The sequence below is a fragment of the Conger conger genome, chromosome 16, assembly GCF_963514075.1.
Source record: "Conger conger chromosome 16, fConCon1.1, whole genome shotgun sequence".
NCBI classification, from domain to species: Eukaryota; Metazoa; Chordata; class Actinopteri; order Anguilliformes; family Congridae; genus Conger; species Conger conger.
Window position 1 is genome coordinate 37,678,667 of NC_083775.1, and position 12,077 is coordinate 37,690,743.

Sequence of the window (12,077 nt, forward strand, 5' to 3'; positions counted from 1 at the left end):
CTGTTCAACTCCCCTTCATTTGTGAACTCAGCGAAATTACTGAAGAGAGTTCTAACATCAAATGGTCTGATGCATTTTTGTTGTTTTAGATTAGATTATTGCATTAGAAATAGGAAAATATTTTCTGTTTATTGCTAACCTAAACCTGAAAGCAGCTTATCAGCTCAAAAGAGAACACACACAGACCATACGACAATCTACTTTATAGATACTGTAGATACTGTGTGCTTTAAAACTATTAATTGCTAAAAAGTCGCTCATTGGGAACCGGGCAAAGGGAAGTATGGCAGTTAACGGTTAACGGTCGGCAGGGACAACGGGCGCTGCTAGCCTTCGCCCCGTTCACACAAAACGGGCTAAACTCCGCAAAATGACTTGTGTTATACCAAAGTGAACTACCCTTTTCATAAGCTACAGCGGTTAAGTGCTGATTAATGTGATTTTCAGCGTTGCGGGTAACACTCGTGGGGCCCTGGTGCAGGACCTGTTCGCTTCCCGTCGCACGGCGCGTGGAAAGACGCCGCCGCGTTACTTAGCGGTCAGAGCCTTGGCTCATCACTTCCACTGTAATGCCATATCTCTTTCTGAAAGAAGACGCAGTCGCAGAACGTAATTAACAGTCGGAACTCGAACACTCGAAATATCGCCGTAGCCGTATTATTCAGGTCCTTTAATTACAGGTCTCCGCGTTCCAGTTCAGTTTTTAGTTCTTAATTATATATTTAAATGGACAGTAGTAATTTAGACGTCGGCGGACGGATGGGAAAGCGCCGCGCGAGGAACCGCTCCCCAGCCTGCGCGCGGCGGTGCAGAGGTGCGCAGACACACGCCCACGGGAGAGCCCCAGATACACGGTCTGCTGTCGCAAAGAGAGGGCTGAAATGTAAACATTCTTGGCGGGTTAGTAGCCGTGCTGTGAGCACCCCTCCCGGCGTCGGCGGAGCGGCTCGTGACCCCGCCTGAGCCACGGCGCGGCCCGTCTGAGGGACGCCCGTCGGCGGGGAGGCCAAGTCGCGGGTTACGGGTCCGCAGGCCTCCCCACGCAGCCGCTGTGCCCGCACGGGCCGAAACGAGAGCGGGGCGGTCTCTCTGTGAGCGGGGCGGTCTCTCTGTGTGCGGGGCGGTCTCTCTGTGAGCGGGGCGGTCTCTCTGTGTGCGGGGCGGTCTCTCTGTGTGCGGGGCGGTCTCTCTGTGCGCGGGGCGGTCTCTCTGTGCGCGGGGCGGTCTCTCTGTGCGCGGGGCTTTATGCTAATGGAGGCGCGACTCAGAGGGGCCTTCTCCTGTGCGATGAGTAGTCGGGCTCTGAGCGTGTGAGTTATCTGCCTCTCTCCTCCCTCCCTCCCTCCCTCTCTCCCTCCCTCCCTCCCTCCTCCCATCGCCCTGCTTTAAATATTCATCCCTTTGTATTGAGTCTTCCCCCTCCTTCCATCGCTCTGCTTTAAATTCATCTCCTTATTGTCGTTCCCTTCTCTTCATCTCTCTCTCTCTCTCTCTCTCTCTCTCTTTCTGTGCTTTATAGTCATCTTTCCGTATTGAGTTTTCCCCTTGCCTCCCTCCCTCCCTCTCTCCCTCACTCTTGGAGCGATTATTAATATTAATGTCTGTCCTTACCTCTCCGTCTTCCCTTTCTCTCTCCCCTCTCCCTCTCTCCTCCCCCCCCTCTCTCTCTCTCTCTCTCCTTGCAGCTGTTCAGTATTCATCTATTAATGTTGGTCATTCTTTTCTTTCTCTTCTGCTGTGCGGTCATCTATCAGTTTAATAATCTCTCTCTCCCAACCCCCCCCACCACCCCCCCTCTTTTTACGCCGTCTCTGTTAACTCGCCGTCGTCAAATCGGTCAACACGTCGCTCTTTAATATTATCGTCACCGTTATTGGTAATAACTCTCTCTCCCTGTCAACGCTGCCTCTCCCTGCCTGCTCTGGTCTGAACAGCGGGGCTGAAAAACCTGTTTTCAGTGCCGTGAAGTCAGCCCATTTTAGCTGAAGCATTCATCAGCATTAACACGCTGCAGCAGGCCATCCGTTCGACCCTGGGGTTTCACAGACGGCCCGCGGAGCTTCTGCAATGACTGTACAGTATGTAGATTTAGGAAAATATTAAAAAATATGAAACCTGTTTTAAATCATAAGCCTTTTTTACTTATGACGGGAGTCCCCTGGGTGCCTTCGAGGAAAACCCTCGAATTAGACCGCAGACAACGGGGGCAAAAGAGCCACAAATTCAGCTTCGGGGAAATTCAGGAGTCTTGAACACAATAATCCCAGACTGCGTTAAATTCATTCCAAGTACAGTAGGCGAAACAAAAATTCAATTACAGCTGGTTACTCACAGCTGGCGTTTCATCCACTGAGCTTCTGTCATGCGTGAAGCATCGAGGTCTGCAGATATTTAACTGGCTAACAGTCATAAATGTACTGTAGTATAATTCAGAGTGAATTGTGGTGATAATTAATTTTGTTTATTGATGTATGTCACCTACAGGGTTTTCACAAATTAATGTTACAGTTGGTTTATTTCAGTTGACCATTATCCTCTGCCTACGTATACTGCCTATGCTAAATATGCATTTTGCATGTGCTGTACTAATTAGTCTCATTTTCTCTTTTTTTACAGTAACAAGCGTTTTCTTCTCAAACAAACTTGGACCCGAGGAAAGGAAAAGCGACAAGAGGCAGAAGAATCGGTCTTTACGCACACACATATAACAAACGATCGAAGCAAGTAAAGAAAGAAGAAAAGAATGACATGGAAAACTATTCGTTTTAAATTAAACATTCAATAAGGTTGTGTTTTCCGAGTCTCTGAATAAGTAAAACAAAAAAAAGTGAAAGCTACATCCGCTTCTGGAATCTGGAATTGCCCTCACACACTTGGAAAAGGGGAGGGTCATGACCCAGTTGCCATGCGCTTTGCCACGGTGACCGGCCTCCCCAGCCCCTCCCCCCTTCTCCTCCTATTGGCCCAGCTGCTGTTGCAGCTCCTCCCCCCTGGGCCTGGATTGGCAGGGGCAGCCTCATCCTGTCCCGCCCTCTGCAGCTGCTCCAATCAGGCCAGCCGAGTGATCTGTACGAGGCGGAACTTGGAGGAGGTGCCAGAAAGTATATCCGTCAACACACGTTACCTCAACCTTCAGGAAAATTCAATACAGGTATTTCCAGAGTGTATTAAACACTATCTTATATGTATGTTTGAGTGTCTTTTAAATGTAGTTATTAAAAACCAAAAGCTTATAATATCGTCTGCCAGTCGCTACAAGCAGAGACCTTCAACATTACTGCCGTCCTTGATGAAGATTAGCAATTAAGGCTGTGTCAGATGAACGGCACGGGTAATAGAGCTGTATTTTATGCTGAGAAATATGCCAAACTTCGATTGGAGGCAGGTGTTATGGTCAGATGGGATCTAAATGGAGCAGTGGGCTTGGCATCAGAAGGATACCAGTGCTGTAAAGGGCATGGCGAATATGGTGAAGTATGGTTTTAGATCTTTGATGTTATGGGATTGTTTTGTGTCTATGCAGCCTGGAGCTCTCTTGAATGATTAACTCCATAAAGGAAGCTGGAACTGGCCAACAAATAGATATTTTGGAAGACAATGTTCCCAACAAAACAGGACAATGGGCATCTCAGGCTCCCATTGAAAATGTGTTGTTTGAATTGAAATCTAGTCGACAGGAACAAACCAAAGGATCTTGAAATATTCTGTCTGAAGGAATAGTGATTCCCTTAATAGTGATATCCTTGCATAAAGAATGTGCACTCAGTACTGAAAAAGGAGTAGCAATCATAAGATTGAAAGATAATAACCCTTGAATCTGTGCAAATAGAACTATAATATTATGCTATGGTCTGGGTGAATACGCAATACTAGAACGGCGGGAACCACACTTTTAGAATCTTCTGGTCACACTGCAGTCTCCTCTCATGATTTTTCCTAAATATGTCATATATACCTGCCCATGTTTTACAACTTTCTGGAAAGTTTCCAGAAATCTCTGAAATCTCTGAAATATGAAACGTATACCTAGAACAATGGGGTAAAATCGCTAAAGTTTTCAGGTTTAGTTCCATTGGTGTCCCTGCTTAGTCCCATTGAGAGGACAACTATCACATTTGCAAGTCATTCGTAGAACAATATATTATCTATTAAACTCTATTTTTAATCCATTTGTTTAATGACTGCCCCGCAAAACTTGAAAATACAAGACCAATTCTGAACAAGCTTTCAAAACCTAATTTGTGTTTCCCTGAAAAGCTCTAATCTAAAAATGTTCATTTTGGGGAAACATGCAGACTATGTGTGCCCAGCGTGCTGGCAAGGTTCTCTGGAGGCTAAGATGTCCGATTTACACCTCCAACTGACTATTTGCAAAACAAACAGAACTTGTGTGGAGCTAGCGTTTTTGCAAATTTTGGAGCAAATTAGATATTTGAAAAATGTTTTTGTTTCTATGAGGTTTTACACAAATGTATAGACTATTTACCTATCAGAATGTATAAACAAGGAATTGGCAAAGACAGACAAAACACTTGCAATTTATTTACAGTAAACACAAAACTATTTTGCTGTATACTTATTGCAGACAAACGGTATGTGCTAAATGAAACAAACATTGATGACATTACAGACTGTGGTCAAAATCTATTTGACAGCTGCTATTTTCCAAGTTTCACAGTCTTACCACAAAGTTCTATGAATTGCCTTTTATAAACGTAAATCTGACTGAAATACACATGAACTGGTAAGAATAGGCTGTCCCTATTTGAAGCCTCTCAGCATAATGTGTTTTCCGTCTCTTTTCCCTGTTGAAATCAGAGCAGCAGCCATTGGACCACAAGCCGCAGCCCAAAGTAGTTCACAAGTCCCGCGGTGCAAGTTTTAATGCATGGGTAGTTTGGGTAATGTTTAATCGCCGTAATCAATCATTCGATTGAATAGCTTGGCAGCAATAAAATGTTTTCCGTTGTTGTTAAGATAATGCTTTAAGTAGCAATGTAACTGGATAGGCTTAGTTACATTATCACTGAGTTTGCTAAGTAGTTTGGGGTCTATATGAACAATATTTAATCATATTTTATATTTAAAAATAAAATTGGGTTACACATTGAGATATTTTGACATCATACGCTCCCAACAGCATAGCATAGTGCCCACTGAGTGCATATTCTCTCCAATTGCATGCAGTAAAAAACTGCCCAGTTCAATTTCTGCGCCTTCTCTTTGAGACAGGTAGTCCGCTTTCTTCTTTGCTGCGAGCACTTCATTCTTTACAGTTTTACTTAATTTCACTGACTGCTGAACTTCCGAACCGGTGGAGTTACATAAGTTAAGGACCAAATGTACTATCATTAAATTGAATCGAGGCCAATGTATGTGATAGCATGAAACCAAGACTCTTTCAGACCATAAAAAAGGCCATTTATTCCTTATCTCTGGCGTAGCAGTGCCCTGGTACCTCAAAGTCTCTATTTTTCACCTCACAGTCATTGAGTCATTCTTTCTAGCATATGATTAGTGCAGCACAGATCCAGTCCCATCCATGTTCTCAGTGCAGGTTAGTCTTCCCAACCCTTCCGACCAACGTTCTCCATCCATATTTAATGGTCTGCTGAGAAATAGCTCATTACAAAGATAAAGATTAACACTAACTGGTTCAGCGCCTTCACAGAATGAGAATTTTCATTTGGATTTTGTCGTCGTATCCCGGAGCTTTACTTGTAATGATTAAAAAATCTAAAAATGGCTTACACCTCAAGGCAGTCTTTGTCTTGATTTACTGAGCAGCAGGAAGAGGAAATTCCAGAGCGCTGTCACCCTCCTCCCACTGGAGCGCCCGTGTTTACTCCGCTAACCGTGGAGCCAGGGGTGTCATCACCCCCCCAGCTCAAACTCAGGACACGGGCACACGCACACACTCACAGGGATGGAGGGGTACTGCGGTACACGGTAGGCCTACGGCAGCCAAATTTGGTCGGTTATTTGCGAGAGCGCTGTCTGGTGGTTTGGGTTTTCTCGGGGTGTGCCGCTGTAACGGATCAGTGGCTCGACACTTGCTGGACACGGGTAAATGTGGGACGTCCCCGTGTGGGACAAAACGTTTTTTGGCTGAAATACAGAAGTGTTGGCAAGCCCCACGTGGAGCACCAGACTGTCAGAGCAGGAATGTCAGCGTGGTTCAGTGTGTGTGTGTGTGTGTGTGTGTGTGGTGTGTGTGTATGTGTGTGTCAGTGTGTGTGTGTGTGTGTGTGTGGTGTGTGTGTGTGGTGTGTGGTGTGTGTGTGTGTGTGTCAGTGTGTGTGTGGGTGTGTGGTGTGTGTGTGTGTGTGGTGTGTGTGTGGTGTGTGTGCAGTGTGTGTGTCTGTGTGTGTGTGTGTGGTGTGTATGTGTGTATGTGCGTGTGTATGTGTGGTGTGTATGTGTGTCTGTATGTCTGTGTGTGCGTGTGTATGTGTGTGTGTGCGTGTGTGTGTGTGTGTGTGGTGTGTGTGTGTGTGTGGTGTGTGTGCAGTGTGTGTGTCTGTGTGTGTGTGTCTGGTGTGTATGTGTGTATGTGCGTGTGTATGTGTGGTGTGTATGTGTGTCTGTATGTCTGTGTGTGCGTGTGTATGTGTGTGTGTGCGTGTGTGTGTGTGTGTGTGTGGTGTGTGTATGGTGGAGTGATGTATCCTTTAAGCCCATGTTCAGTGGGGACCGTGTCAGGCCTAACTAACCAGGGCCCCCGTAACTGCTGTTTGGACTGCCTGGTCTCAGCTGGCACTGAAACTCGCACTCTCACCAGCCGCCCCCCCCCCCTTCCCCCGTTCAATTTTGTCACTGTCAATACTGTCTCTCTGGGAGTCTAAATATAAGCCAGTGCCACAAATCATGAAGTATCAAGTATCACTAATTCAGCATTTGTGCAGATGAACTCCTTTCAAAAAAGAAAAAAGGTAGCAAAATTAAAGTAGCTTCTCAAAGCGCATTGCAGTAATCTCTGTTCAGGGTGCGACCGACGGTCGTAAAAACCCGACAGAAACTAGAAACTAGGGAGCCATCAGCGCGCCATCAACGGCGATGCGTACGGGAGTTAACTCAGCGTCTCTCTAACTTCACCTCCTTCCCCTCTCATCCCAGGTGATCAAGTCCGACACCTTCAAGCACCTGAGGCACCTGGAGATCCTGCAGCTCTCCAAGAACCACATCCGGCAGATCGAGGTGGGAGCGTTCAATGGCCTTCCCAACCTCAACACCCTGGAGCTGTTCGACAACCGGCTCACCCTGGTCCCGTCTCAGGCCTTCGAGTACCTCAGCAAGCTAAGGGAACTGTGGTTGCGCAACAACCCCATCGAGACGCTCCCGGGGTACGCCTTCCACCGAGTGCCCTCTCTGCGGCGCCTCGACCTGGGCGAGCTCAAGAAGCTGGACTACATCTCGGACGCGGCCTTCGTGGGGCTCATCAACCTGCGCTACCTCAACCTGGGCATGTGCGGGCTGAGGGACATCCCCAACCTGACGGCCCTGGTGAGGCTGGAGGAGCTGGAGCTGTCGGGGAACCAGCTGAAGATCATCCGGCCCGGGTCCTTCCAGGGCCTGGTGTCCCTGCGCAAGCTCTGGCTCATGCACTCGCAGGTGTCGGTCATCGAGCGCAACGCCTTCGACGACCTCAAGAACCTGGAGGAGCTCAACCTGTCCCACAACTCCCTGCACTCGCTCCCCCATGACCTCTTCACCCCGCTGCACCAGCTGGAGAGGGTGCACCTCAACCACAACCACTGGGTGTGCAACTGCGACGTGCTGTGGCTCAGCTGGTGGCTGAAGGAGACGGTGCCCAGCAACACCACCTGTTGCGCCCGCTGCCACGCCCCTCCGGTCCTGAAGGGGCGCTACATCGGCGAGCTGGACCAGAGCCACTTCACCTGCTACGCCCCGGTCATCGTGGAGCCGCCGACCGACCTGAACGTGACCGAGGGCATGGCGGCCGAGCTGAAGTGCAGGACGGGCACCTCCATGACCTCGGTCAACTGGATCACGCCCAACGGCACGCTCATGACGCACGGGTCGTACCGCGTGCGCATCTCCGTGCTCCACGACGGCACCCTCAACTTCACCAACGTCACGCTCCGGGACACGGGCCAGTACACCTGCATGGTGACCAACTCCGCCGGCAACACCACGGCGACGGCCGTGCTCAACGTCTCGGCGGCCGACGTCAGCGTCAACTACACCTACTTCACCACCGTCACCGTAGAGACGGTGGAGAGTGCCGAGGGCAACCCCCCGCGCCCGGAGAACCAGACCTACGTCCACATCCTGGGCCCCACGCCTCCCGGGGACATCTGGGGCGTGGGGACGACTCTGGCCACCACCTCGTCCTCCGTCTCGGCCTCCTGGCTGTCCCCTCGAGCGACCAAACCGCCCGACAAGGCCTTCACCGTGCCTATAACGGATGTCGCCAACATCTCAGGCCTGGACGACGTGATGAAGACCACCAAGATCATCATCGGCTGCTTTGTGGCCATCACGTTCATGGCGGCCGTCATGCTGGTGGTCTTCTACAAGCTACGCAAGCAGCACCAGCTACACAAGCACCACGGCCCCGCCCGCGCCATCGAGATCATCAACGTGGAGGACGAGATCGGGGCCGGGGCCGGCGCGGGCGGCTGCACCGGGCGCGGGAGCGGGATTTCCGGGGGTTCCACCATCCACTCCGGAGGCGGGGGAGTAGGCGGCCAGAGTTTGAGGCTGCACCACCCGGAGATCGTTAACCTTCCCAACCTGGCCCGAGCCGAGCACCTGAACCACTACTACAAGACCCACCACTTCAACAACAACATGATGGGCCTCGGCATGGGGCCAGCCTCCGGGGGGGCGGGGGGCGTCCTCAACAACAATAACAACCCCTCCCCCCTGTCCCCGCCCGCCGCGGCCATGCCCATCTCCTGCACCCCCGTTCCCATGTCCGGAAGCACCGGCTTCGGCCCCAGCTCCATGTCCCCCCTGCCCCTCCCTCCTCTGGGAATACACGCGTCTCTCAAGGGCTTCATGGGCAAGAGTCAGAACCCTCAGATCGAACCGCTCCTCTTCAAGAGCAGCTCCAAGGAAAACGTCCAAGAGACGCAAATCTGAGGCAAACGCAGGCGAGCGAGTGTGACCAGCACACTCCTGAGGACCCCCCGCGTTCAGGTTTTTTTGGGGGGAGGGGAGCATTTATGGGAAGGGTATGAGTGTATATTCGCCTGAGGGACCAGGCCTTGCCGTGCAGTGACCCTGCAGGGAGGAAAGTGTGGGACTGCTCTGGGAGAGACATGCACGCTGATACAGCGGTACACTGGCATTCTGCTGAGCTCTGGCTTAACGCAGCCACATTAAGTGGAGTAAGTGGGTCTGTGTTGACTAACTGACAGACATTTTGTGATGGAGTATGTAACTGACATCATTACAGCTTGAAACTGTACCAAAGTATCAGATGTCAGTAATACGCACAGACACACGCACAGACACAGACATACATGCACACGCGCACACACGTACACGCAGGCACACACTCACACACACACTCACACGCGCACACACACACACGCACACACACACACACACTCTGTGCGATCAGAAGAACAGCACTTGTGGGGACACTGCAGAGTGCAGCAAGGCAGCAGGACTTTAAAAGGGAAGACCTGTGCCAGGAATTTGTTCCCTCTGCCCCCCATTCACTCTGCAAAGACAGCCCCATGCGGAGGAAAGGACAATGACAAGGGGAACGAGGTGAAAAAAGATGACAAACGGACAATGTGGACAAAAATATATAAATATATTTTCATTGGAATAAATAAATTATGGAGAATCTTTAACGACTCAAAGCCACAAACTTTGAAAAATATTTGACCTGCTGTTGTTACAGCTATTATGATTGCTATAATTGTTAAACGTTGTCGCTAATAATTTTTTGTGTTCTTGATTTTTTGGGAGACCCTGGAAAGAAAACAATAGGGTAAGAAAGGTAGACAGGTATGGTGTCAGTTAACCAGGGAGTGATTTAGGTCATTTTATAAAAAACATTTCTCAGACAACCAGAGCAGATGGACGAAGGAAGAATGTAATAATAATAATAATAATATTAATATTAATAATAATAATAATAATAATAATAATCATAATAGACATCTCAGACTTAAAAAGAGCATGTATAATGCCACCGAAACCAGCATTATTGGCACAACAACAAATTAAGATATAATATGTGCTCTTTTTAATTACCTTGGCCAGCACAAAATGAACATGCTATCATGTAAATCTGAAGAGACTTGCTGTACCTGTGTATATATTTACTCTAAAGCAAGATCAATTGGGTGATTCAGTCCAGTGAGTTTAATATCAAGTCTGGAAGTTTATTCTTTGTATTTGATTCTACCAATTAAGCCTACAATTGTTATTATGACCAAGAGTCGTGACAAGGTTTGTTTGTATTATTATTATTATTATTATTATTATTATTATTATTATTATTATTATTATGTCAGAGTGATAAATAAAACGAAATACTGGAATTTAGTTTTTCTCATTAAACTCAGACAGTGATTTTTTTAAATAACCTGTTTTAAGTGTCTGTCTTCACAGAAAAAGACATTAAAATGCGACATGCAGCAAAAAAAATAATTAAACAAGATCAACAGCGGCAATGGAACTGGGCACTGCTATAAGCGAAAAAACATAACGACTCGCTACAAAATGGAAAACAATGACCCATCTCTTCATGAGCGAAAAGCCCCACCATCTGCAGGTTAAAGCAAAGGGACATGTCCTCGTCACCATCCCCTCAGTTTCCAACCAGTCAAGGCCCTGTTTTCTTGTGTGTTTAAAACTAAATTAAATTGACGAGGAATTGCTGTGGATTACAATGGATTATAACGAAACTTGAACGTCACGTGATGTCGTGGGCAAACGGAATGAATGGACAGAGAATAATGCAAACCGAGGACAGCTTTTTCACGTTTTCGAAAAGGTAAGCCATTCCATTCTATGAAAGGGACGAAAGACTGGATTAAAATGCCGTTGACTGAGATTTTTTTAATGAAAAAGGACAAATAAATATAGTTATAGAGATTTTTTTGGAAAAACAAACAAAAATGCTATAATATTAGTGAGTGTTTTTTTTATCTAGTTTTATTTTTCCTTTTTTAAACTGTGTTATTATTTTACTTGTAATATTGTTATTGTTATTATTAGCTTATATTATGGTTATTATTATGAAAATTGTTATGTTAGCAGAGGTTCTTTCAGCATTAAACACCTGGCACACAAACTGGTACTGGGACTCTGTGAAACTCGGTGGCAGCTGTATTTTTTCAGAATTACTGAAATATCACAGCTAAACTTTGACTTTGAAACACTTCACTGCTGAAAATAGATACGTAGCGTGTAAATGGCTGGCCCAAATTCCTTTATGTGCAGAACATAGTTCTACTTACTTACTTATGTTCTAGTTTGGGTCTGATAGCCAGCTTTTCAACAGGAACACGGTTTCCAAGACAACACATCTTAAAACCACTTCACCGTGCAGTGCATTATGCTGTGTAAAGGTCCTCACAAACCGAATCCGTCGACCACGCAGGGCGCCGCATCGGACCACCAAGCTGTCCATTTTATGGGTGGCACTGTAGGTTGGTTCCATCATATAAATAGCTCCATGGGATCAATACAAAGAGGGACGTAGTCTACAACAGAACACTTCAGCACCTGATTGGGTAGCACTGTGTTCCTTGATTTTGGCAAAACAGTATGGCGGACCGTTGATAAACGTTCTCTTACTCCTCTTAAACAGTCCACGAAAATGATTCTGTTTCTGAACACATTTGAGGCGAGAAATAAGCAGTGACGTTGTTGAGTCTTGATTCATATTTCATCCGTAACGCCTAGCTTGAAAGTTAAAAGTTTTGTGAGCCAGGGCGAACTGTGCTGGGTGGCAGATTACTGCAAATACAGAACCGTCGAAATGTACACAGCGCTCGCCAGACTACACCCATTCCACACCACGAGCCTCTCCATAGAAAATGAATGGGATGTGTTGTGTGCCGGATTTGGTTTGTGAACACCGTCAG

General features: G+C 47.4%; 1 protein-coding gene across 2 annotated transcripts in view; it reads left to right on the plus strand.

Annotated features, from left to right (window-relative positions):
- The window catches only part of lrrc4ba (leucine rich repeat containing 4Ba), a 36,835-nt gene extending 25,532 nt beyond the window's left edge, over window positions 1-11,303 (plus strand). For both annotated transcript variants that reach the window (XM_061224299.1, XM_061224300.1), the window contains 2 exons: window positions 2,617-3,151; window positions 7,117-11,303. In XM_061224299.1, coding sequence (XP_061080283.1) covers window positions 2,906-3,151; window positions 7,117-9,108 — 2,238 coding nt within the window. In that variant the 5' untranslated portion in view covers window positions 2,617-2,905 and the 3' untranslated portion in view covers window positions 9,109-11,303. The remainder of the gene's footprint in view (window positions 1-2,616; window positions 3,152-7,116) is intronic.
- The last annotated feature ends 774 nt before the right edge of the window (window positions 11,304-12,077 follow it).